The sequence below is a fragment of the Copadichromis virginalis genome, linkage group LG12 (assembly GCF_057382275.1).
Source record: "Copadichromis virginalis isolate Kocher_CV1m ecotype Utaka linkage group LG12, C_Virginalis_male_GT1.1, whole genome shotgun sequence".
Classification (NCBI taxonomy): Eukaryota; Metazoa; Chordata; class Actinopteri; order Cichliformes; family Cichlidae; genus Copadichromis; species Copadichromis virginalis.
Window position 1 is genome coordinate 35,349,556 of NC_140629.1, and position 27,692 is coordinate 35,377,247.

The following is a 27,692-nucleotide window of genomic DNA, read 5'->3' on the forward strand; positions in this document are numbered from 1 at the left end:
ATGGAAAACTTTTTGCTCACATACAATTAAGCATCTACAGATGATCGTTTAACAAAATTATGAGATGAATGAAGGTTTGGATTTCCTAAGCGAATCTAAGTTTCCACAATTTCTTTATTAGTCATCTTTACAGCTTGATATGCACTGTAGCAGCGTGACTAAGTACTGAAAACATAAAAGAATGGAAACTTGAAGCCAGGATTTACATGTCCTCAAATTTAAATCATTCAAAACTACTCATGAATTCATAACAAATGGACAAAATAAGACATGCAGTACACATAGAAAAAAAAACACGACCACCATTATTTCAACCAGGCGGTTTTTAGACTCCACATGTGAAGTAGTTCTGTAATGTGTAATTTAGCTCTTAATGGGATTATAATTTAGAAAATCAACCAGGTTCAAATTAATCAGGTTATATAAAAAAGACTGAAACCATAAGTTCATCAAGAAGTTTTTACCAAGGTGATAAATCAAAGCAAAAACTTTGACTGAAGCAGGGTAATTGCAGGGACTGTGATACAGTCTGATTTGTTTTTGCAATCAGGGGATAGTCCTCGTTTCTTCTTATACTGTGGTCTCTAAAAACACTCTGGCCTCTCATTGCTCTCTGCTTGACAATTTTAGCAGACCACAGAGTTTGAGCAAAGAAACCAAAGAGACCAAAAAATAATCCAAGCAGCACATAATCTCAGAAACACAATGAGGCCGTAAGATCTGTTATGTAAAAATTGAAACAGTTTTACACCACTTACAGAGCTGATTTGAAGTTCAAAACCAGGAAATCGGAAAGAATGAGGTAGATGAAAAATTGTAAGAAATCACAAAAATATGTTTCTCTATGCCAAAGTATCCAATATTCCACAGCTCAAAGAAATCAATCTTCGGTGTCATGTTTAAGCAGTAATTTTAGTTAATTTTAGACGTAATCTATTACGGTAACTGTTGAATTGTGGCGAGATAAAACGTGTAGGTTTAATGACATTTAGAATCAAATGAAAAAACCAGAAACATGACAGGAAATGAATGTGAACAATCTGAGCAAACAAACCAACCTTTCTGATTATTTAAATACCTCTCCCATATTCTGTTCATCTTTAGCTGCTCTGTTATAAACAGGTGTCAGTGAAATTATTCTCTTATTTTGTTAATTTGTGAAGGTCTGATTTTTCAGAAGGCGGGAGGCTTTGAGCAGACGGCTGTGATATATTTCATTGTTTTCTGTCGACTTCCTGTCTTCCTCCAGAGATTTCTGCTCCATTTTGACCTTTGTGTTCGAAGATGTTTTCCCCCCTGTGTGCGTGTGTGTTTATCTGTTTGTATCAGTGTGTGTATGTGTGTATGTTGTAGAACAGGGGAAAACAAATCACCCGCTGTAGTTCTCATTAGCAGCAGTTTTGTGTCAGTGCTGAGAGATCAGCTGTCAGCTCTCGGCCTTCCGCTGCAGCTTCACCTTTTACCAACTATAATTACACCATTTAACTGCAACGCTCCTCAAACAGCCACCCGTAGGGTTTAATATACAGCACAATTATATCAATTATATGAAGCGTGCTTGTGCCATTTCCTGGCAAAACAGCCCTACATGATGACGCTCCCACCTCTAAACTTCACTCTTGGTATGATGTTTTTAAGGTGAGATACCTTTTGACCTCCAAACATGGTGTATATACTGTATTCTCCCAGTTTTTACAGGCTTGTCTAAATGCACTTTAAACGTGCTTCAGTATGCTTTTTCTTCAGCAATTGAGTCTTGCACGGTGAGCGTGCATAGAGGCTATGGGCTGTGCATTACCTATTGTTTTCTTTGAAATAATTGTACCTGATGATTTCAGATCTTGCTGTAGCTCTCCACAAGTGACCTTTGGCTCTCGGACAACTCTTCTGATAATTATTTTCCCTACTCTGTTTGAAATGTTGTGAAAAGCACCTGGTCGTGGCCGGTTCATGGTGAAATGATGGTCTTTCCACGTCCGGATTATGGCACCAACAGTTCTCACTGGAAAATCTTCTGTAATCAGTGTCAGTCACAATCAGTGTGTTTTGCAAAAATAAGGCTGTGAAGGTCTTGAGCTCAGTTTTTATGTGTGACACTTATTTATAGGCCATCCGTTGGGACTGAAGCAGCTGATATTAATTTATGCAAAGTGGCAGGATTGCTTTCTAATTACTGATAGACTTTGGCGAGTGTCGTGACTTTCCATACCTTTTTGCACCTGCTTTTCTCCATGTGTTCAATACTTTTTCTGTGTCATTTCTCATTGTTACACAACTTAATATATGAGCATGTATGGTTAGTCTCTTTGCATGTGTGGATTGAATGGGTCCTTACCAACATCTGTGCAGCAAGCAATAAGCCATTTTCATTGTCATATGAAAATTCACCACATCAGAATCCATATGAGATAAGCATATTTAATCCGAATTACAGTTTTTAAAAAGGGACTTTTATGCTTTTGCTGCTTGTAGGTGGTATATTGTTGTATATTTTTGGGGTCGTGTTCGTAGCATGTGTCAAAAACTACCTAAACAGTCATTTATGTTAGGGGCTTACAAAAAACCCAAAATGTGATTTACAATGTAGTGGCTATAATGTTAATTTTATTATAATTTAGTGGCTTCTCAATTGTTCCACTTGATATGACACAGAATTCATCAGTACAGCTACCTGAATTAGCAAAGGGGATCAGCTGATGGCTGATGGTAGGCGAATGGTGAAAAGCTAGAGACACAAGAAGTAACAAATATAAAGACTAGTTCTGGTTGTTTTGCAATAACATTTTTATTGTAGAAAACATACTCATTGGCACTTTCCTTTATTGTTGCTGAAATAAAGAAAAAAAAATGTTTCTTGAAGAGGTTTAAATGTTGTATTAGCTGCAGTGGCACAAGAATATGTTCTACAGTATGTTACCATGACAGTTTTGGGGTCATTACAAAAGAACTGTGACAGTTCACCAACGTCACTGAAAAGCGTCCGTACAGAACTCATTTTCACAATTTTTGAACCATTTCATCCTGTGCAGTTTGTGCTGTAGTTTCTGCAAACATGATATGGTGCATAATGTATTCCCAAGCACAATGCAAATTCTATGTTTACAGTGATGCAATGTTAAAAAAAACAAAAACATTTGGCACTTGACATGTGCTACATATTTTTTGCATATGCATGTTAACGGATTTTAAAATTCTGATATTTATCAAATAGATGCATAGGAAATGCATTTGGCAAAGAAAGAATGATTTGGCAACAAATGCTACATAAGTGTTTCTGATGGCAGATTATACAGTGTCTTCATTATTTGTTACTAATACTAGATGATACTAACTAGCATCATCCACGTAAAGTATTGAAGTATACTAATGTGTAAAACCATTAGCATTTACCACAGTGAACCTGATAAATACTGAACACATCGACTCACACACTGCCACGACTCCTCTGTTAAAGACTTTGTGTTTTGAGGTTTTGATATGTTTTTCCTTTTCCCTGCCACGACTTTGAAATGGGTCATTTCGGAAATGTAAAGCTTCCATTTGATGGTCTAAGAATGACAAATTAATATGAATATTAATAACAATTAATTAATACTAATACAATGCTAATACTAATATTTGAACCTGTACATTGGCATCCAGGTTTAACACCTTATTTTGAAGGGTTTTCCTGTTTTCTCAGAAAGTTAACACCTGTTATTTAGCTACTGTAACGATTTCTGTTAATAACTTAATAGAAATTTCCAATTTTTATTACATCTGCATACAATGGAAATCAATCAGAAGTCACGATCTACTTTAACTACTTGACCCACAATTGCTAAATGCTAGCAAGGTAGCATTAGCAAGCTCATTATTACTATACATGTTAAGAATTACAATACTTAATATGTATAGTACCTCTTAGTTAACATTAGCCACTGGTGTATGTTAGCATGTAAACATTAGCTTGTGAGTTAATATGTTCCCAGTTAGCATCGTATGAGCTTGCTTGGTGAAATTTTCAGACTTTTTTAGTTATAAGTGTGTTAAAAAGTACCCAATCCAACATGCTAGCACCCCAGAAAGAGCATGTTAACATACGAAAGGAATATAAAAAATAAATTAATAATAATAATAATTGGCACGCTTTCAGTGGGACTAATGATTAATATATAAATATTAATATATTTCTTCTACAGACAGTCTTGCACCATTGGCATTTACCAGCCCTCCACCTCCACTACGAAGGGCTCTTTAACAGGGATCCTGCCACTGTTGACGATCACACACTCTGTGTATGGCAGGTTCCTGTCGTTGGTGTCCTGAAGCTCAATGGTGTGAACCACAGCCTGCAAAAGGAGATCCACAGAAGCAGGTTAGATACTTTATTTTAGTGACAGTGAATCACACATCAGTTTGTTTTAGGTGTCACCTTTAACATGCAGTGCAGTATTTCCACTAAACACATGACAATGGATCAAGTCGTTAAAGTCCCATTCACACAGGTCTTAAAACTAGCATTTGACCATCTGGTAACCACAGGTTGTGAGGGGGGAAAAAAAACCAAAAAAACCAAAAAAACGGACATTCCCTAATTCTTGTGTTCTTAGTTGGAATGCAAGTGATGGACTTGCAAACAATGTCTTGCTATTCTCAGGAGCTTTAATAAAACTATGGAAAGTACGACCCAAACCGGAAATAAAGTACTTTGAAAGTAAAGCCTTCAAAGAAAAATTGCACCTTTTTAAACATACTGGCTGTGGGGTTAAAACAACTGCAAATATTCTCACACTTTGTCACATTTATACTATTAATTAGCAAGTATTTGCAGCCAAAAATAGAAAACTACAGATAAATGCAGAAATCTGATAGGAATCAAAGCAATCACTAGAAGATTTTTGGTGCAGCCAATCGCCAACCTTCCTTTTATCCCAAAACTTTATGAAAGAGTAGTTGTCAAACAGCTAAAAGATCATCTGCAGAGGAATGGCTTATTTGAAGAGTTTCAGTCAGGTTTCAGAGCTCATCACAGAAACAACTTTAGTGAAGGTTACAAATGATCTTCTTATGGCCTCTGACAGTGGACCTCAGTGCTGATCATTATATTTTATTACAGTGATTACAGCATGCTGTAGGTATTACAGGTATTGTGCTGCAGTGGTTTGAATCATATCTATCTAATATACTCCAATTTGATCATAACACACACCAATTAGTTAAACTGCAGGAATGTCTTAAAGACATAAAGACCTGGATGGCCGCTAACTTCATGCTTCTTAATTCGGATAAAACTGAGGTTATTGTACTCGGCCTTAAAGATCGTAGAAATATGGTATCTAACCCTATTTTTACTTCGAAAGGCATTACCTTGGCCTCCAGTACTACCGTGAGGAACCTTGGAGTCATTTTTGACCAGGAAATGTCCTTCAATGCACATACTAAACAAACAAGTAGGACTTCTTTCTTCTATTTGCATAATATCTCTAAAATCAGAAATCCTTTACAGCACACGATTAGAAAATGTCCTTCCTTTCCTACCTTCTTCTACCCAGGACAGATTCAGTCTGATAATGATGAACAAAACCTGCCAAATTAAAACATATTTTCCGCTTCCATGTGTAGTACTTATCTTATTCTGTCCCTTGTTACATTACACTCATTATTTTCTCAGCACTTTGACTTTACTACACTCTCAGAGAAAGCCCAGTAAATTTTAGAAACCTAAGTAATAGTTTCCTGCCCTCTGCTGAGTCCCCACACCTCAGAACATTGCTAATACTGACCTTCCCTAGCCTTTGCATACCTGTGCTCATCTCTTTTGTTGCTTCCTTGTACCTCAAGATTAAAATCTTCTACTTGATTTAATGCTTTGCCAAGTTTTGCTCCTGCTGAATGCAGCCCAAGTCTGGATTATTTCCTGTACGGGTGGAGTTCCTGAATCTATACAAGAAACTAGTTCGCCTTTGGCAGACCTTTCAGAACAAATACAAGGACTAAAAGAATCAAATGTGAGCTTACTTTCTTTAATAGTTTGTACATTTAGTAACTCATTAGCTCTCAGTGAAGAGTCTTCGAGCTTCCTGAAAACCAGAGTCCTCCCATGCCAGCTGTATTCAGCTAATATTATTCAAACATCAGTACTCTTTTTAAAAATAGAAAAATAAATAAATAAATAAAAAAGGGAGAAGGAAACAGAACTTTATGAGCCCTCTGAGCAGACAGGAAAATGCCTACCCCAGCTATCCTTTTAAGTAGGAGGGTCCAGTTTTGTGAGAATGTGCAGCTGTTTCAAGGTTCAAGGTTCTTTATTTGTCACATGCATAGTTATACAAGTATAACACACAAGTTATACAAGTTTAATGTCTCTTAGGTGCAATTTGTATTAATTTGGAGTTTTGTGCATTACATGCAAATGCTTCTCTTTAGTGTGATTTTTCATCTTGCTGGTCATTCTTATTTTGATCTCCATTTATGGCTCATTCAGCTGAATTGTTTATGTTTTGACATGTTTGAATGGGACTGCTAATTACTCATAGTTCTTCGCAGGTGATGTTCGTCGACACCTTGCTTCTGCCTTTTTCCACCCATTCAATTATTATTAGGCTTTTTTTTTTGCCAATTACAAATTAAAGTCTGGACAACATTTTAGGTCCATCTAAGAGGGCACAAAGACGACCATAAAAAGAAAAGAAAAACATTTCAGCATGTAATATTGGTTGGTTGGCAATCTGACAGTTTCCCATCTCTATTTCTGTTCATATATTTTATGCTTAATTTGTTCTGGCTTTGTTTTAATTTTCTCTTGGGGTTGTTTTTAGTTCTCTGCTGTCACTGAGGTCATTTTATGCATCTCTGACGTTTTTTGAGATTCTGCTCAGAGGCCCACTTGTGTATCACACCGCTCACCCTGCAGGCTGTTAACAGATTATTTCACAGTCAGGACACATTTGCACAAATAAACCCACACCTTCTCCTCCCCTGCAACCAGATGTAAGAAAAAGATTAATGGAAAAAAATCTTAAGTTCCACCCACCATCCCATCCAGGACTTTGCCAAAAACCACATGTTTCCCATCCAGCCACGGAGCTTTGGAAGCTAGGATGAAGAACTGGGACCCATTGGTGTCTGGCCCAGCATTTGCCATGCTCACCTAGTACACAATTACACACACAACTCTTTGTTACGTCATGTCATAACTTGTCATATTTAAGTTTGAGTCAACTACCTTATTCTCCAATACATGAATTGCTAGTGAGAGTGTGCTCACCCAGCTTGCTCCAAGGTGCTTCAGTTTGAAGTTCTCATCTGCAAAAGTTGTTCCATAAATGCTGTGACCTAGATTTTAAAAAAGGAGATTCAGTTAAGCTCTGGTGGATTTTTTTTCCTAAAATGAAAAAGGTTTAAATTTAATGTGTAGGTACAACTTTGTCTTTCATTCCCACCTCCAGTCCCATCACCAGATGTGAAATCTCCTCCTTGGATCATAAAATCCTTGATGACTCTGTGGAACTTCGTCCCTTTGTACCCATAACCTTTCTGCAGAGACATGTAAAAACATAATGCTGCAACACAAAGACCACTGTGCATCAAGAGTGATACACAATTATGAAACTGCAAAACAAAAAAAAAAAAAAGAATTGATCGATGTGAAAACTAGATTTTTCCACCTGTGGATACATTTGTATGTCCCAAACATCATATAGAACTTGAAATATAAACATGTTGTACAAGTAACCTTGGAAACAATGTCAACGCTAATTTCTAACTTTCTGAGGCCTTTATGGGGCCTGACTGACATGTTGTGGTTATGATGATGGCTACATTTAATCACCATCACTACCGTTAAATTTTATGTGTGTGTTTTCATCTGTTTGTCTATTCACATGCATGTTGTATTTGACATATTAATTTGTAAAGATTATGTACATTCACTGATTATTTCATTACACCTGTTGAATACTTGCTAACACACATATTTCATCTGCCAGTCTCGTGACAGCAGCTCAGTGCATTTAGGCATGGAGACTGCTGAAGTTCGAACCAGCATCAGAGCAACTGAATGAGGAAGAAAGCTGCTTTCAGTGAATGTGGCATGGTTGTTTGCGTTGTACTGGAGTATTTTGGTCTACTGGATTGTTTCTGCCAAATCATTTCCAGTGTTTAAAGAGAAAATATCTAGTGAGCATCAGTTTTGGGCAAAAATGCCTTTTAGATGCCAGATGTCAGAGGAGAATAGCCAGACATCTTCAAGCTGCTGGAAAGGCAACAGTAACTCGAATAGCTAACCAAGGTATGCAGAAGAGTATCTCTGAATTTACAGATTGCTGAACCTTGAAGCAGATGGGCTACAGCAGCAGAAGACCATGCAGGATTCAATTGTATTTTTCCAATGTTGGAAAATATTGCCTGCTTAAATAAGTCTTGGTTTCTGCTACAATATTTGGATGTACCTTGTATCAACAGTTCAGGTTGATGGTGGCAGTTTAATGGCGTGGGGGAATATTTTCTTGGCATACTTTGCCCCCCCACCCCACCCCACCCCCACCAATACAAACTGAGCACTTTCTTTAACACCACAGCCACAACACAGAATATTGTTGCTGACCACAGTCTACTCATTTTCTGATGGCTGCTTCCAACAGGGTAGAAAGCTAAAATCATCTTAAACTGTTCTCTTGGGCATGAGAATGAATTCACTCAAAGGTCACCAGATGTCAGTCCACCAGACCATCTTTAGGATGTGGTGGAATGGGAAACTCAAATCAAGGATGAAACTGTCATGGCAATATGAACCAAGATCTCTGAGGAATGTTTCCAGTACCTTATTGAATCTTTGCCACAAGGGATTCAAGCTGTTCTGAAGGCAAAAGAGGTTCCAACCCAGTACTAGCAAGGTGTATCAATTGAAGTGGCTGCTGAATATCTACCATAATCACATCAGTGTGCGTGGAAATGTGTATTTGTCCAACATCATCCTACCTCTCCAGTTGCCAGTGCGACAAAGTTATTCACTGTTAGAGGGACGACCTCTCCAAACAGACCAATGACGATCCGCCCCACCTCATGACCTCCCACCGTTATGTCAAAAAATACCTGGAAAATAAAACAGCTGTCATTTAATAAAACGTCATACAACGTATTGTCATCCAATCAGCTCACTAATGGCCATCATTTCACACATGTACTGCAGCCATGTACTTTTCTAGACATGTGATGACGAACTAAGCTTCTGTGAAAACAGAAAACCAAGCAAGTCGTCATCCAGTGCCATTCCTCTTGTACACACTTTCAAGGTAATGACCTTACCTAAAATAAACCCATTTCCAGAAGCCATATTCACCTGAAGAGACTGAGTTCAAGATACCATGTGAATTTAGCCATCTCCTACATTTACTTTTTATAGTCTGAAGTTAGAAGATCATTCATGTACATCCCACTGTTGCAAATAGTAGGAGCACTTGTAAACATGACGCCAAAGGAATCATCTCCATCTGATAAGCCGGAGAGGTTCAGATAAAACTTCATGTAGCACATGGATGTCAACATTAATTTAGTCAAAAAAAACTTCCATGCTCTTATGCAAACTTAACTCTGAGTTTATACTGAGCACTCATCCTCTGTGTCTATATGTAAGCGTGCTACTTTTCCTTTGCAACCAGAGGCCGTATCAGCCGTAATAGGGAGTCAGTTTCCCTCTGCCATCTCTGTTGCATTTAAGTATCAGGTTTCTGTGGCTCCAAAAACTGACCAGAGCTCCTACTTTAGAACATCATATCACAGAAATGTGTGGTTTAATTAGAGCTATGCACCCTTTAAGCACAGTATAAAAGAGCTATAATACAACAGCTATAATGTCAAGAAAGGATCTCATGGCTGTTCAAAGAAGGTCCTTAACATCGTCTTAGAGAGTACATCAGGGTTTGAGCTCCACATATGTTAACACAGTGTTTGCAAAATGGTTCTAAAAGTTCAGCTGTGTTTTTTATGCAGCTTTTCCATCTTAATAATAATAATAATAATAATAATAATAATAATAATAATAATAATAATAATAAATCCACTCCTTGGCACACCTGGTGTATGGTGAGAATTGAAAGAGTATGTAACATCAAAGGTTACAATTGACACTAAAGAGGCTAACAAGGGTGAAAACTGAGAAGAAACCAAATAAAGAAAAGAAGTGCTGCCTGTCTGATGGTCTGTATCTGTGCAAGATGTCAACAGGCCTCAACCAAAGTATAGCTTTTTTGAGAGGTTAGCCAATACCAACATGGTGCCAGAAAAGCTAAAGACACTTAGACACCAAATGTTCCTTATGTAAGAAATCTGATGCATGTAGATGCAACTGTAAATGCAAAAAAGAGAATAATCCTGCAGTCAAAAAATAGCCAAAGGCATGCCGGGTGATATACGGGTAATTTTATTGAAAATCACTGGTGCTTTTTCTTTATACACTTTCATGCACGAGCTCCGTGTTTAAATGAATTTCAAAGTAAAAGCAGGAATGTGGCTGAATAACCGAGTGTGAGTTTAACAGATGGCTTTTGCAGATGTTGGGTGGCTCATGTCTTTTCAGGGTCTGTGCATGTTTATTACAGCCTCAGAGTAAGGAGGTCACACATTTATCTAAGAGTGTGCGCGTGTGTTCGCCTGCGGACAAACGCATTGCGCATTAAGTTAATCTCAATGGACACGTATACAGCTGTGTGTGTGTGTGTGTGTGTGTGTGTGTGTGTGTGTGTGTGTGTGTGTGTGTCCCACATATTCTCGAAGAATCACGGAGACAGAAGCCTTGGCCTCCTATCGTTACCGGACACGTCTCCCCTCGCACTCCGGGTGACCGTGCGCGCGTGCCCTTCCTGTAGTACAGCACTTCTGCGGGATCGCCGTGAACCCACGAGAAGATGCAGATCGAGCACGCGGAAAAGAAGCCTACGCGGTTTTGGATTAATGCAAATAAATGCGGCAAAATATGCACCCACCTTCTCTGTGACTTTCGGTCCTGTCCGTGAAACTGCGCCGGACACCGACTGCAGGACGACGGCAGAGAGGAAGAGGAGAGCGGGGAGGCTCGTCCGGAGCTCCATCTTTGATTAACGGAGACAGGCCCCTGCTGCGAGAACCGCCGAAAGGGCGAGAGGATAAAGAGGCAGTCACAGCAAGTCACAGCTGGAAGGCTGGCCGGGGAACGGCGCTCATAACCCGGCTACATCATAAGACCACTCCCCCCTGTGGGCTGAGTCTGGACCAAAGACCTGCCTACTGAGAGGGAGAGGAGAGCAGACAGAGTGAAAGGAAAAGACGAGACTGAAGAGGAAACAAGAATTGCAGAGAAAATAAATGTTAAGACTTGAGAAAGAGGTTTAATGTTGAATAAAACATTAAACCCAATTTTGATGATTATAGTTTATGATGATATAGTGTCATGAAGGAGGATAATGCAGAGTATGCATACTGGCTAATGACTTGTGATCAGAAAGTTGTTTGTCAGTGTACATGTGGTTTATAGTCAAATCCTCCACTGGGTTGTTACACAGATTTCAGAACAGCAAAAATGTTATCTTGTCAGGATTGTATTTTGCCATGTGTAATAAAAATCTGTGCTTATATTAGTGATAGACTGTATATAAAAGATGGATAAAGCATCTGTGTTTGAGTAGTGAAGTAGTGAAGGCAATGTAAACACGTATTCTTTCTGTTGACCAACGGGAGATGAGTTTTCTTCCACCGCCAGCCTTTCCCACCTGTGACTTCAGAAAACACTTTCATGATGAGTTTGTGGTGTCAGTTGCTAGTTTCAAACCTTTCTTCAATACAAAAATATGTTCAAATTGTAACTGTTGGTCCCATTTAAAGTAAACTAAACAACAAAGCGGGGTAAAATGTCTGTGAAGGTTCTCAGTTTGACCCCAAAGCGGGGTAAACATAAGTGCAAAGTTACCTTGTAAGTAATTAGTGCTAATATGTTAGGGTGCAGTATCCCTTTGATTTCTTCGTCAGATACCATAAAAGCCAACACAGTTATCCAACTAGCTATAACGTATATCTGGATGCACCATATATTTGACACAGGTGACATTGGCATGTCCATTTCTATGATAATCATGTATACAGTGCAGACACATGACATATAGCACATATTATAGTGAGCATCTTATTTCTCACTTAAGTTCACTTTGCTATGTGTGTCATTAATAACAAAAGTTTTATGGAAATTATGCAGGGCTCTTTATGTATGTTAAAGAATAGATGAATTATATATGTTTCTGTAAGATTGTCTAATATACAGAATAAAAAAAATCTAAAGACACAAGCTACTATTTTCCAATGAGAATAATAATACCTCAAAACAGGGAAAAAAGATTCTGTAGCTCAGAGGATTATATTGTAACGATGGTTAAGTGTTACTGGACAGTGACATGTTGGTTTTCTCTGCACACTGTTGTTGTTCCTTTAAGATTCATGTTTGGTTGGGCTGCAGGAAGTAGTGAGGGTGGTGTACAGGAAGGGGTGGGGGGACCTGGTTGTTCTGTGTGTGTGCCAGGCTGAAGAGAGGTGTAGTTCGAGAGCGCTTCCCCCTGAGTTAACAACCCGCTGGCTTATGTGCCGAATAAACGGACAAACTGAGACCCCAACCGTCTGGTTCTTGTGAACGTTACATTGGTGTCAGAAGTGAAGAAAGAAAAAAGAACCCCAGAACGCCCGAGACCCTGTTGCCGGCGACGCTTGCCGTTACGAGACGAGGATGTTGCCGGGCAGGATTAAGAAGGAGACGGAGGAGAGGGAGGTTCGTCCGCGCTCGCCCGCCCATGGAGTGAGGGAAACGGCGCTGCGGCTGTCTGCCGAGGCTGGATTTTCTCCAGGTTTGACTAGGCTCGGGAACTGTTCGCACAGCGGCCGCGATTCCGGCGGGAAGGAGTCGACCTCGCTTGGCGCGCCGTCACGTGATGTAAACAAACATGGCGGCGCCCAGCAAGCTGCAGCGAATATAAAAACGCCTAAGTTCAGCGGCAAGACGCCATGGGAAGTGTTTATCGCACAGTTCGAGCTGTTAGCTGTTGCAGCTGGCTGGTCTGAGGAACATAAAGCTCTCCAATTGGCTTTGTGCCTGTGTGAGGATGCAGCTGCATGCCTGCTGCTGCTGACCGAGGAGCAGAGGGGAGATTATAATGCTCTGGTCGGAGCACTTCAGAGGCGCTTCGGGCAGTATAACCAACCAGTGCTGCTGAGGTCGGAGTTCCACAACAGACGCAGATTGCCAGGTGAGCCCCTCCGCATTTTGGCCCATGAAGTCGAGTGCCTTTGCCGGAGGGCGTATGACAGCATGCCACCATCAGTGCAGGCGGAGTTAGCTCGGGACCAGTTCCTGCAGGCCCTGAGCCCTAAAGAGCTCCGCATGCAAACTCAGCTTGCTCGGCCGGCCACACTCAGTGCAGCCCTGGAGCTAGCGTTGGAGAGGGAGATGCTTGCAGGATCCTCTGGGGGCGCTGACGACGCACACGTGGTGAGGGCTGTGTCAGCACCTGTGGAACAGATGGAGACGCCAGCGGGCCTGTGCAGTTTGGTGCAGACAGCTTCGCTGCAGTCGCCTTCCCCTCGGGCTGGCCCACACCGCCGACCTCAGAGCTGCTGGGGATGTGGACAAGTCGGACACCTCATCAGGCAGTGCCCCAAGCTTGCAGCGGTTCAGGGAAACGCCCACGGGCCCGTGTAGGCGGGAGTACACGGGCCTGGGAGAACGACATCCCCACACCACCGCCACCTCCACCCGGTGCGGCCATCACTGTGGGCTGGACCCAGGTTGGCGGCTTTTGCCATGTTCCAGTGACGATTGCGGGGGTGTCCTGTACGGCCCTGCTGGACACGGGATCCAATGCAACGCTGGTCCGACCCGATATTGTCCCAACCGGAGCTGCTGTACAACCGACTAACGTGCAACTTAAGACTGTGACCGGTGATCTGGCCCCAATGAGAGGGAAGGGAGTGTTCCAGTTCAAGGTGGGGGACCTCGGTGTGTCTTATGCTGCCTGGGTGGCTGACGTGCAGGACGCCTGCATCCTTGGGCTGGATTTTTTACGAGCCATTGGTGGTGTACTGGACTTAGGCAAAGGCCTCCTTGTACTCCCTGATGGGAAGAAGGTGCCGCTTATTCCTCCCCCGGTCTGCACAGCATCTGCCGCGGCGTCCACCTCCACCGCAGAGACCCCTGCAGACCCGCCAGCAGAACAGCGAGCGGAGGAGGAGGAGGAGGAGAGGCTCTCAGCAGTGAGGAGTATCTGGTCAAAGAACTGTGAGGGGCTGACTCCACAGCAGCAAGAGAGTCTATGGCAGGTACTAAAAGAGTTTAGTGACATTTTTGCCCTGAAAGAAAGTGATGTTGGCTTGACACACTTGGTAGAGCACGTCATTGAGACAGGGGATGCCCAGCCTATTAAAGTGCGCCCCCGCCGCCTGCCCCTGGCTCATCAGGAGGCTGCAGACAGGGAGCTGTGTGAAATGATGAAGGCGGGCATCATAGAACCATCTGATAGCCCGTGGGCCTCCGCGGTGGTGATGGTGCCTAAGAAAAAAAGTCCTAGGATGCGTTTCTGTGTGGACTACAGACCACTCAACAAAGTGACGAAGAAAGACTCTTACCCCCTTCCCAGGATTGATGAGTCCCTCGACTTAGTAGCCGGGTCCTCCTGGTTTTCCACCCTGGACCTGCGGAGTGGCTACTGGCAGGTGCCACTGTCCCCGGAATCCAGACCGAAGACAGCCTTCTGCACTAACAGGGGACTATGGCAGTTCAAAGTCCTGAGTTTTGGCCTTTGCAACGCTCCTGCGACCTTCGAGAGGCTCATGGACAGTGTGCTGGCTGGCGTCCCACGGCAACGGTGTCTGGTTTACCTGGATGATCTTCTAGTGCACGGGAGCTCCTTTGATGCTGCCCTGGATGCCCTGAGACAAGTGTTGGAGAGGGTGGCGGCTGCAGGCCTGAAGCTGCATCCCGACAAGTGCCACTTCATGAGGAGGGAGGTGGAGTTTCTGGGCCACAAGCTGGGTCGTGAGGGCATCAGCACTTTGGAGGAAAAAAATTCACACCATTACCGAGTGGCCCACACCAGCAGACCAGAAACAGCTCAAAAGCTTCCTAGGACTGGCGTCTTATTACAGGAGGTTTGTGAAGGGCTTTTCCTCCATAGCCGCACCACTCTTCCACCTGCTGCAGAAGGACCGTGACTTCATCTGGACCCAGGACTGTCAGCAGGCGTTCGACACCCTCCGCAGATCGCTGACAGAGTCCCCAGTCCTTGCCCCCCCTGACCCCGCCCTGCCTTTTGTCCTGGACACTGACGCAAGTAATGTGGGGCTGGGAGCGGTGTTGTCGCAGGTTGGACCGGAAGGGGAGAAGGTGGTGGCGTACTTCAGCCGGGTCCTGAACAGGAGCGAGCGGCGCTACTGTGTCACACGACGAGAGCTGTTGGCTGTGGTGGCGGGGGTGAGACACTTTAAATACTACCTGTGCGGCACAGCATTTGTTGTCAGAACTGATCATGCTGCCCTTCAGTGGCTGATGTCTTTCAGGGAGCCAGAGGGACAGGTGGCTCGCTGGCTGGAGGAGCTCCAAGCCTTCAATTTCACCGTGGAGCACAGAGCAGGGACGCACCATTCTAACGCAGACGCCCTCTCTCGCCGCCCATGTGCTGCAGCTGGCTGCCGTTACTGTGAGAAGCGAGAGGAAATAGAGCGGGAACTCACGACAATAGACGGAGCAGCACAGCTCGCCTGCAGGGTTCTTCTGGTGGTGGATGCAGCGGAGTGGAGGGCACGGCAGGAACAAGACACAGACCTGCTGCCGGTCCTGCAGTGGCTGGAGAAGGGGGAGCAACCCCTTTGGGATGAGGTCACTGGGTTTTCCATCTGTACCAGGGGGCTGTGGGCCAAGTTTGCAGCTCTCAGGCTGAAGGAGGGGGTGTTGGAGCGTGCCTGGAAGGATCCTGCCACGGGGGAGGAGAGGTGGCAGGTTGTGGTGCCAAGGTCGCTGAGGTCAGCTGTGCTGGGAGCCTGCCATGGGAGCACTGGCTCTGGCCACTTTGGGGTCTCCAAGACTCTTCGCCGCCTCCGCCAGGGCTATTACTGGGGTCAACAGCGGAGGGATGTGGAGGACTTTTGCCGCAGCTGTGATGCATGTTCCTCACACAAAGGGCCACAAGACCAGTCCCGGGCTCAGCTTCAGCAGCAACCAGCAGGAGCCCCAATGGAGCGAGTAGCTGTGGACGTCATGGGCCCATTTCCTCGCACAGACAGAGGAAACCGCTATGTTCTTGTGGCCATGGACTATTTTACCAAGTGGCCGGAAGCATACGCCATCCCAGATCAGGAGGCTGAGACGGTCGCTGATGTATTAGTGGAGGGGATGTTCAGCCGCTTTGGAACAGCAGAGACCCTCCACAGTGACCAGGGGCGTAACTTTGAGTCCAAGGTATTTGCTGCCATGTGTGAACGCCTTGGGACTAAGAAAACCCGCACCACCCCACTTCACCCCCAAAGCGATGGGCTGGTGGAAAGGTTTAACAGGACGCTGGCCCAGCAGCTAGCCATCCTTACCTCAGAACACCAACGGGACTGGGATTACCATCTTCCCCTTACCCTCATGGCCTACAGGTCGGCAGTGCAGGACTCCACCCAATGTACGCCTGCCCTGCTCATGTTAGGGAGAGAGCTGAGAACTCCTGCAGAGTTGGCTTTTGGGAAACCCCCGGACGCGCCAGAGGCACCACCGGGCCGGGACTACGCAAGGAAGCTGCAGGACCGGCTGGATTCTGCACATTCCTACGCCCGAGAGCAGCTGGCGAAGGCAGGCCTGCGCCAAAAGAGGAATTACGACATCACCACTAAAGGGAGGCACTTCCGTGCTGGGGAGCTGGTGTGGGTCTACAGCCCAAAGAGGAAGAAGGGACGGTGTCCTAAACTGGATAGCAGCTGGGTGGGGCCTTGCAGCGTCCTAGAGCGAGTGGGGGAGGTTGACCAGAAGACCGGATGGCCCCCTACAGAGGACAGTCCCTCCCCTCCTTTCCAGAGGGACGTGTACAGAGCGTCCATGACCCTGCTCAGAGGGGCCCCCGACCGGGGCTGCGTTCCCCCCCCTCGGACTCTTCACCCCAAAGCCCCGAAGCTCCGCGTCCTCCTCAGGGGCTCAGGAGGTCAAGGAGGGAACGTAGGCTACCGCCCCGCCTCAGAGACTGTGTCGTTCCCTCGGGGACGAGGAACTTATTGCTGGGGGGGCAGTGTAACGATGGTTAAGTGTTACTGGACAGTGACATGTTGGTTTTCTCTGCACACTGTTGTTGTTCCTTTAAGATTCATGTTTGGTTGGGCTGCAGGAAGTAGTGAGGGTGGTGTACAGGAAGGGGTGGGGGGACCTGGTTGTTCTGTGTGTGTGCCAGGCTGAAGAGAGGTGTAGTTCGAGAGCGCTTCCCCCTGAGTTAACAACCCGCTGGCTTATGTGCCGAATAAACGGACAAACTGAGACCCCAACCGTCTGGTTCTTGTGAACGTTACAATATTTTTCTTGACTAATTGACAAAGAGTTGCATTTTCCAGCATGCAGTGATCTATAAGGTGCAGTGGCTCGTTTTTAACACTAAATGAAGGATAATGAAGTCCATACAGCAGAGTATTTAATCTTTAAAATACTTTACTGCATTAAAAACACCTCAGGTCTGCTTGGGCTTGGCTTCAGCTGCAGGAAATAAAGCTGAAAAAGAGAATATAAGTCCCCGCTGAATACATGTCTATAGAGATGAATTATAATAGTCAGCCTGCCGTGACCTTAACACCACAGCAGGGACACACACACACAAACACACACGGTTATCGGCCTCCTGTCAAAGCAGCCCGTCCATTCGTCTTTTCCTGCCGCCGTCCGCCGAATTAATTAAGCAGAAATGTAAACGTTTTAATTGAATGTCAAAGCAGGACCTTAACAACATGCTCCTATGTAAATGAAAGTGACACCGCTTTAAACCTGTGGGTTTACATGTGGGTTTATACCAAGGTCACAGTCATGTATTTATGCATGTGTGTGTGTTGCACAGCGTAACTACAAACATTTTAATTGAATTAACACCACTTGTGTACTAATTGGCCCCATGCATTTAAACCAGTAAGACTTCAATCAACCAATAGTGGAAGCGAACCCTGTAAACATCTCCAGACTTTAATGGCCACAAGAGTGATTCGTAGCCATATTAATTACAAGTAAATTAGATGATCGTTTTTATCAACAAATCAAGATTTGATTGGTTGATCATTTTGTCTGATTTCTCTCTGTCACTGATGGGTTGTGTAAAGGCAGTTGAAATGGAACCCATAGAGCTTGAGTATTAGTCATACTCTGACTTCCTTTAAGTGAAACTAAGTCAACTGAAATAATTGTCTGATACTTGAAAACTTGTTGGATTGATGGATTGACGTTTTACTTGTAAAGCAAAACCTGAGGTCAATTTTCTTGGGAATAATTCAACAGTGGGGAAATCCTTTTGGGACAGTGTGCATCACAAGTACTTCCATACCAGCCTGGGGCACAAAAAATCCCCTCTATTAATAGTGTTTCTATTAAAACACTGTTTTGTTTTGTTTTTTAAACTACTAGGTGTTCCTGGCAGCAGTTTGAGACCTTCATTTTGCATTGTTCTGTAGTCTTTCATATTAGTACTCATAGGCAATATAGGATGATCAAACTAGACTTCACGTGTGAGGTGTGAAGCTGACTATGAAACCAAGGACACCCCATGTTTGCTGACTAATGGGAAGTAAGTCAATGTGTAGCCAATTAGCATAACCTCAATAATTCTCCTTTCTGATTCTAATAATGACCATAAATTAGAAAATTGACACATTTTCTTCACAGAGAAAGAAACCTGAGGCTACGTTTCCCATAAAAATGATACAACTGCTAAAAAGTCACGTTGGCCCCTGCTAGCCATTTTAGTGTTGGCTTCACTTTCAGAATCAAAAGCTATGTTGACCTTTAATACTGTCATTTGGTGCTATTTTTATAAATTAGGTTGTTCAATAAAATAGTTTTTATTTCAGCTGAATTCCTGCAGCTGTTTTACAGCTTGAACTAAATTAACGCAGTTTTAACCCAAATACATCAAATCTGAAATAAATATAACTATTTTATGAACCCATGTGTAACATGCATAGATCTAATTAAACACATTTTCAAAGAAACTATGTTCCCTCTCGGTGGTTTATAAACAGAAGAATCTTTATTGAGGTCATAAGTCAAGTGAATATTTGGGTTTTCTCTTAGAGTTTCTGTTACCAGAAGGATCTTCACCTGCTGTCCATTAGAAAGAAACATGTTTAAGGCAGTTCTGCGTTGAGTTCAGTTTTCAGGAGGGGCAAATGTAGAATTTATGGTACGACTGGTCTTTTTGCCTGCGTAGAGCCTAAGGGATTTCCAACCTTGCTTGCATACATAATGTGCATGCACATAACAAACAGCATGTAAGTCAACGTGGGTGACACGCTGTCCGATCCAGATGGGGTTAAAAACTGTGCTGGAAGAGCAAAAGGAGTGACAACTGAGCTCACCTTCAACAGGAGGAACAGAAGCTCAAAAACTCTAAAAAAACAAACAAACAAACTAAAAGTGTTTTTATCTTCCTTGAGAAGAGACCTCTTGTGGTCATAAATGTGATTACGTGTCTACATAGAGAATTCAGGCTGATGACCTCGTTAGTAACACAGTGGATAAAATGTTGTGTAAAATCTATATGAGGATGTCCTCATGTGGCCATTTTTACCAGGAAGTCTGCTCTCTGGAAGCAACTTTATATTTAAAGACAATATATATTATTGCATGTAGTTATGCCATTATAACAACATATCAGTGGTGTAAGTTATATTCACTGGTATCAGGGACTGTACCGTATACACGAGAAGACTCTTATTCACTTCATTAATTTCAAGCATCTCATTGTAAGCAATCTTTTTTTTCAAAAACACTCGTGCATGCCCCTGCTTGGCCTGTTTGTGCTGTTGGCAAACTGATATACTTAATCACACTGAGAGAAATTTTAAAAATTAGATGTTATTGTTAAGAAATAAAAATGATACACTGCTTTTATGAGGTTATAGCTGAATAAATGCAGAAAATGGGCCATTTTAGCTCATTGCTAGGTGGTTGCTAGGTAACAAGATGATGTCAGAACTTCTGATATAGATAAGAACCCTCAGGGGCCTAAGATGTACCCGTGTGCCAAGGAGAAAACAACAACTCAATAAATAAATACATGAATAAATAAAATACATCAACAATCAAAAGTACAGCATGAGAATCAAAGGAGGTAACTGCAGTGGACAGTTTTCATTTTTTCCATGGATGGCTACATTCATAGGATGATTCTCGTCCGAGGTCTGCTGCCACTCATTTGTATCGGTTCTATTTACACTTATCTTTTATCCTTTAATATACATTACTGCGCAGTTATTGTACGGCCATATCTGAGTTTGCATGTTTTTTAAATAATTGTAATCTAAAGTTAAACTGCGTCCATGTCGCTGTTGAAAATGAAACTCCTCTTGCATTCCTGCAATGTTCTCACATGCAGGAATACACAGCTTTGCTAAATGAACTCTTGTTTATATTGTGTTTTTTCCTTTCCTGCAGCCGTCTAAATAATTAGCTTTTGTTGTAGAAAATGATGAATTTGGGCAGTTAATTTATTGATCGTCCGGCTCCTTTCGATGTGCTTTGCTTTAGAAAGTCATTAATCAATGGATGAAAACACCTAATTCTACTCCTGCTCTGTTTTCCCCCCTTTTCTTTTCTTTCTTTATGCATTCTGTCTGGAATGGAAAATCCCCCGCGGCATTATGGAGACGAATCAAAACTATGAACTAAAAATGATGGTGATGGAGAAGAAATATAAGAAATGCACATTTAGAATAAAAAGCACCATGAATTCATCATTTATATCTGCTGGTTAGGGAACATTTGCTTCAATGTTAAATTTGTAATGATAAAAACAAACACCACAGCTTCAGTTTAGCTTAAAGTGGGAGTCATGCTGATGTTAAAAAAGACCTTTATATAAAATATTATGAATTTGTTCCAGTGAATGGTGTTACAATATCATAACTGGATGAAAATAAATGCTAAAAATTCATTTTCAAAGATGAAATTAAACAGTTGACAATGACAATAACAAGTGTATAGGAATAATATTCACATTTACCATTACTTTGTGTGGGTTTTTTTAAACGTTTTTCTCATTTAACACCACAAACGACCTCAGTATAACAACCAAAACATGACAGAAGCGGTGTGTTATTTATGTGCAATCTTCTGATCTCACATTGAAATACCTCCACTATCTTATCATTGGTAATGTTTATGAACAAGTTAAAACAATATATTGTCAGTCAACAGTCTGTACACACAAGAGGGCAAAAAACTATGATGAACAAATGCACAAAGTGTAGCTTTTTGACTATTGTACACAGCGAGCACAGTGAAGAGGAAGCCAGCATTTAAATGTAAAATGTTATGATAAATTATAAATTCTTACAATAATTCATAACAGAACATAAGAAACATGAGAAAAAAATAGTAAAGTGAACTTTCAGATCATCTCTGGCGTCTTTAAAGGTGCATTTGGGGCTTAGTTTTCCTCACACTGGGCTCTTTTTGTCCCAGACAATTATTTAGTGGCGAAGTAAGCTAGGACCAAAATAAACATATTTGGTAGAGGGCGCAATTTCCTGCTCAGTGTAGCAAAGGAAGTTTAGCTCATAGACTGAAGAACTCAGCTGATGTTGTTTTGTGGCTGCAGTTATTTACTTTTATATAGATAAGAATGAAAACTGAATGAAAAGAATTTCTCGTCTATGCAACTATGAGGTGTTGTAATTCTCCAATAGGAATTTGGAGTTTTAATTTTATATATTTGTGCATTGTTATTGTTGTATAAAATAAAAACAAATCTGAGACAAGTGCTAGCATTGTAAAATGTAGTTTATTAACATTGAACAAATTAATCTGTAAGTGTAAAACTAATATTAACTATTATAATCATGACATTTTTGGCCAGCAGTTAAACTCAAAATGTAAAATGCACCAAATATTTTTTGTTCACTAGTATAGTTGTATAGTTTTTGCCAGGAGCAGGAAGTCTAAAAAGTCACTGAAATGTAAACAATAAATCTCAGGTTGTTTTTTCCCAGCTTTATGGATTTCTTCGTTTTATTAAAACTCAGCACTAAAAATTCATCGGTATTGTTCATTTGGATGCAAAAAAAAGAAAAGCCTTAGATCTAAAAGGAAGTGTCATGCCAGCGATTTGACTCTTCAGCAGTGACTAACAGCTAATTCCTTAGAACAAGACACACAAATCACTGAAAAAGGAAGTAAAGAAGTTGGATTGGGCTGCAGTGCTGCTGGCTTCCTTCACTGTTAAAACAATATTCCTTTTTCATCAAATTGAACAACCAACCATACAAGGACATTTTGACTGATGTTGTGATTAAAATTGCCTTTTTGAGTCCACGTTAAAAAAAAACCAATCTCCTAACAATAAGGACCTACCTCCTTGGAGGTGAAAAATTACATGTAAGAAGACCCTAGATTTGAACTACCAACCCTGCGCTTTTCTGCGGGCTACTGTCGACCCTGAACTTGTGCTTCAGCCAATCAGACGGGCTGTTGCTGCTCCACATTCCTCCATGCTGAAAAAGTCGCTTTAAGCCGACAAGAGTTCATTTTCAGACGGTTATGTTTGTGTTTTTGTTCGTTATCAATCCACCAGAGGTCTCGAGGATGACAAATGGGTCCTGTCAGGGCGACGCCAGTCATAACAACACACACTCATACTGACACACACACACACACATTTACATTTTCAGGCATTTAGCTGATTCTTAGCTGTTCTTATCCACAGCAGCTTACAATGACTGATGTACACACACATACTGTATGCTTTACGTGTGTAGGTGTAGGTGTGTGTGTGTGTGCGTGCATGTGCGTGTGCGTGTTTGTGAAGCAGACGGGTGGGAAAGCTTGGGGTCATGGATAACAAGTCAGACCCAAAACACAATGAGCTCGGCTGTAATCTGTCTTATCTTCACTGGTACACACGTGCGCACACACACGCACATACATACACATACACACATACATACATTACACAGACACACAGTGGATGAAAGCTGAGCGATTTGAACTGGCAGAATGACCACCTATAAGATCAGAAATAAAAATAAATATCAGAAAAACAAGATTTTAGATTGTTGAAAGTTCTTCGGTGGATGAATGAGGAGAATGAAAAATAACTGACAAGAAGCTCAAAAACTATACGAATTTAAAAAAAAAAACTTTCCTGAGAAGAGACCTCTTGTGGTTATGGATGTGATTGCTTGTCTACATAGAGAATCCAGGTTGTAGACATAGCCTCCATTGCTGCAGTGAAACCTCATTAGTAGCAGATTTGTTAAAAGCATAAGTCTGCTGATGTCTACATACACAAAAAATCAGAAATTCGCTTTCACTACTGATGTTCATAATCTAGCTAGAACCCCATAGAGTTGAAACAGAAAGTCTGAACTTCTTCCACAAAGAGTGATGTAGTTGCTGTAGAATGGCAGTTTGCCTCCCACCAAGTGACCTGTGTAATCATGTTGCGGTCCCCCAGAGGCTGAGCATGCAACACCTTTCACCTCTGGGGTACTAGTTGGTCGCCGACACTACTTGCAAAAAAAGAATAAATCCAGTCACCAGAAAGTTATTTTTTCCTATTTGCAAAGATGTTGCTCAAAGATGTTTACTTTAGCATGACTTAGTCATTATCTGTACTGTTTTTGGAAAAAACTATAAATCTTTTGTGATTCTGTACATCAAGAACAATCTGCTGGGCAATGAGTAGGAAGTGGAATGATTCTGCTCTGTCAGCTTTGAGTGACATTAGTGAACAAACAGCATTTCTTTATTAGGGTTACGGGGTGTTATGACCTCCAGGGGTAACAAAGTATATGTACTGAACTGATATTTGAAAAACTTTCAGTTACCTCTGGTTGATGAACCAAACTGCACTGATTTAAAGAAAAACTGCTTAGTTGTACAAACTCAAATCTTTAGCACACAAAGGTGTGCTCAACTGATTTACTACAAATCACCAGCAACCTTTGATAGACACATGAGAGAGGTTTGCATGTAGCCAGTGCTGCTTTCACCATATTGGCATTTGTTCATAGTGTCAATAAAGATCATTTGAATGAAGTAAAAAGAGTCCAGTCTGAAGCAAAGCACTGTAAAGAAGACATGAAAGAAATAAAAGGGGGGAAAGGAGGGAGATAGTAAAAACTGAGTGTTTGGAGAAAAAGGAGGATGGAGAAAAGAGAAGTGAGAGAGAAAGGATACGTGTGAATTTGAGGGAGAAAGAGAGAGAGAGACTATGGAGAAAAGCGGAGAGAGAGGAGGAGAGAGGATAAGTGAATGGAAGTGGAGAGAGAGGGGGTGGGAGAGAGAGACTCGTGTAGAACACTCTCCGGTAGTTCTGGCTCCGGAGACGCGCTGGACGCAGCGGACTGTCCCGGCTCCTCTCGATGGTTCACCGCAGCCCGGAGGAGGGACAAACCTTCCACCGCTGCCCGGAAATCGGCGCCCAGGAGCCGCACACACTCTGATAACTGTAAGGCTTTGCTGCTTTGCCAACTTTCACGTTATAAAAAGAAAGGGAAAACATCAAAGGGAACTCCAAGCAAAACCTATCGGAGCCTCTCCGCGTCTCTGCCCGCCGAGCGCTGCCTCTGCTTGGACTTGATCAGCACGCGAGATCGCCGAGCTTCCAGGGACTTATCCGGATCATCTGCTCACTTATTCAGATGAAACTATTCATCACGAACTGGTTTACACTGTAAACTACTCGGAAGTGTGAACGTGAGTGCGTTAACGGCTTTTGTTGGCTTTTCTAACGCGTTTTTTTGCGCTCGGTGTGCGTAAAATCCGCGCTAAAACAAACCATCCGAGACAGAGACAGCGGAGCAGAGGAAGGAGGCAGAAGTCAGTTTATATTTGGTGTTTTATTGGTGTTCGAAGTTTATGTTCCACACTGAATGCTTTTATTTGGTTGGTGAGACTTAATTCGTCACGAGTTTTAAAAAGAACGTAGAAGAAAAAAAAACTGCAAATAGAGGCAAACAATTCAGTTATAAGATCATTTTATTTTAAGTCATACAGAAGATTCTTTTATTTGTACATCGTTTACGTCTGCTTATTTCAGTGGATGTAATTGTTTCCTCTTTTTAATATTCGCCAATATTCACCACTATAAAAACTCTTTCTACTTTCTAATAATGTCTTCTTAAGATGTGTAGAATCGTACCTAATTCTTATCATTGGAATTTAGATCTGCAGATTTTCTTTTCTTTTTTTTAAAACAAAAAACACACCAGTGTGGACATCCACCTTTGAAATTCCTCTGTGAAAGAATTCAGGTTGAACCAGTGGAGTATTTAAGACTGAACAAACTCAGCATGATCACCAAAAACATCTGAAGCATGACCCTCTCACTCTTTTTTAATTATAAACACGGATATAAATTTAAATTTGGAATTTTGTATCGGATTTTATCCTTTTTAGCTTGTTTGAAGCCTAAAAACACATTAGGGTGACTGAAAGGAGAGCAGAAGCCAGACTGTGAAACATATTTATTTGAGATTTGGTTTGCAATCAAAGTTGTAGAAAAGTGAAACACCTGCTTTGTAAATTTATAGATAAAAAAACTCAGACTACATGTAATGTTGATAAATTGTCATTTTAAACTTTATACCTAAAACATTTCAATGCAATTTGCACCATTTTACATTTACAATTTTTACAAAACGCAAGAAAAAGGAAAAAAAGTAAAGAAAAAAAAAACATTATCGATCAGCAGGCTGATGTTCAATGTGCTCACAAATTTAACACAAATATAATTTTGGATGAATCCTCAGAAAATAAATTGTTTGAAACAAAACGCTTTCTGGTAAAAAAAAAAAAGTGTGACTCAGATGTGATCTGTTGTAGATTTTGAAATGAGCAATGAGACTGAATTCTGCAGAAAAAAAATCAAGCAAACACATCGGTCATCAGTTGAGTTCTGGAGTGGAGCTCTCTCTTAAGTCCCTGAAAACTGATTTATGTAAAAACGCAGTAACTTAAAGCACTGATTTTATCTTTTAAAAAGTCATAAATGTCTCACTAAAGTTGTCAAATATGTTTAAAAATTAATTAAACACACAATTAAAAAAATTTGTCTGTAGTGAATCTGACACTTGTTGTATTTCTCGTGTTTGAAGTGAACAAACTGGAACCCCTGCATGTTCAGCGCTTCATGTTTTGACCTCTTGAATGTTTCTATATGTTTTTTGATCCTGATGATTGATGCCGCTCTCTCTGATGTTTCCTCCCAGCAGTCAGTGGACAGCCATGCTGAAGCCGGGCGACCCGAGCGGTTCGGCCTTCCTTAAGGTGGACCCGTCCTACCTGCAGCACTGGCAGCAGCTGTTCCCTCAGGCTCAGCTAAAAGCTCCTCTGGCTCCTCCGCCACCCCCACCTGACCGTCTCTCCATCCCTATTGACACCATGCGCCCGTCCCGCCTGCATAGCCACCTCCTAGCTTCCACGCACTGCACTTCTTCCTCTTCTTCTTCCTCCTCCTCTTCAGCAGCTTCTTCTTCAGCAGCAGCAGCAGCCGCAGCAGCAGCCGCAGCGGCAGCCCTCACTCCGTCCACCTCCATCTCCATTTCCACCAACGCAGGGCTCTCCCAGCTGCCTGTGCCCCAGCAGATCGCACTTTTTGGGCAGGCATTAGCCCCAGTGTGCGCTGGACCTGGAGGTCCTGGAGGAGGAGGAGGAGGACCAGGAGGAGGCGGAGGAGGAGATCTAGTGGTGGTGGTCCCTCCAGAGAACCCGCAGGGGCTCAACCCAGCAGCTGGGCTCCTCCATCAGGCCAAAGAGCAGAGCTGCGGAGGGGTGGGGGTTGGAGTGGTGTCGTCCAGCGTGAAGAGCAGCAGCAGCGGAGGCAGCGAGGAGGGCGGCAAAGGGACCGTGACGAGGTTCAAGCTGACGGCAGCGGAGCTGGACTACTATCTGTACGGACAGCAGAGGATGGAGATCATCCCGCTGAGCAACCACACGGGAGAGCTCAACAACCGTACGTACACACACACTGACACACACGCTTTATTTAGAGAAGCAGTCCTGTAATCTTCAGTTCTAACAATCCTTCTATGGCGCTCGACCATGACCTTTGACCTTTTGGTGTACTCAGTGTTTAACTATCAAGTACTTATAATCACACTGTAGTGTTTCTGTCGGGCTTAAAATCATCTGCTCAGCGTTTCAGGTGTTTTTTAATCCTATTATTACAACTAAAATAACAAATTTTTAATAAAATGTTTAACCACTGAGTGTTGCTAATTATAATTTTTTATTTTAAAAAATTGCTTATTTCTATAATTTCCCATGAATATTTATGTATTATTACTGCAAAAAAATTTTTTTATTAGTTTTTGAAAAGTTATAACTAATCTTTTAAAATATATATTTTATAATTTTAAAGATAAATTAACACATAACGTCTGCTCTTTTGGACCACAATAATTTTCTCTTTTGTTTTGCGGCATTTCTTTCAAAATACACACATATGTGGCATGCTGCCAGCATCGGTTTCCACCTA

The 27,692-nt window shown here is 42.2% G+C and overlaps 2 protein-coding genes across 2 annotated transcripts in view; one reads left to right on the forward strand and one right to left on the reverse strand.

The window, feature by feature from the left end:
- Positions 1–2,766: 2,766 nt before the first annotated feature.
- ppic (peptidylprolyl isomerase C) lies at positions 2,767–11,238 on the reverse strand. Its single transcript, XM_085476290.1, has 6 exons — positions 10,965–11,238; positions 8,962–9,075; positions 7,425–7,518; positions 7,250–7,317; positions 7,016–7,132; positions 2,767–4,331 (listed from the first exon to the last, which is right to left on the reverse strand). Exons 1-6 carry the CDS (start codon positions 11,067–11,069, stop codon positions 4,203–4,205), a joined length of 627 nt encoding a protein of 208 aa, XP_085332416.1. The 5' UTR covers positions 11,070–11,238; the 3' UTR covers positions 2,767–4,202.
- Positions 11,239–26,395: 15,157 nt separating this feature from the next.
- The window catches only part of LOC146697508 (putative histone-lysine N-methyltransferase PRDM6), a 34,167-nt gene continuing 32,870 nt past the window's right edge, over positions 26,396–27,692 (forward strand). Inside the window, exons 1-2 of the mRNA XM_085474246.1 lie at positions 26,396–26,573; positions 26,694–27,167. Of these exons, the coding sequence (XP_085330372.1) occupies positions 26,396–26,573; positions 26,694–27,167 (652 nt within the window). The remainder of the gene's footprint in view (positions 26,574–26,693; positions 27,168–27,692) is intronic.

Coding starts and splice junctions, on each gene's coding strand:
- ppic (XM_085476290.1), bottom strand. CDS start 11,069: ATGGAGCTCCGGACGAGCCTCCCCGCTCTCCTCTTCCTCTCTGCCGTC. Junction 7,519..8,961: donor TCGCACTGGCAACTGGAGAG/GTAGGATGATGT, acceptor ATGTCTCTGCAG/AAAGGTTATGGGTACAAAGG. Junction 7,133..7,249: donor AGCACCTTGGAGCAAGCTGG/GTGAGCACACTC, acceptor ATTGTGTACTAG/GTGAGCATGGCAAATGCTGG.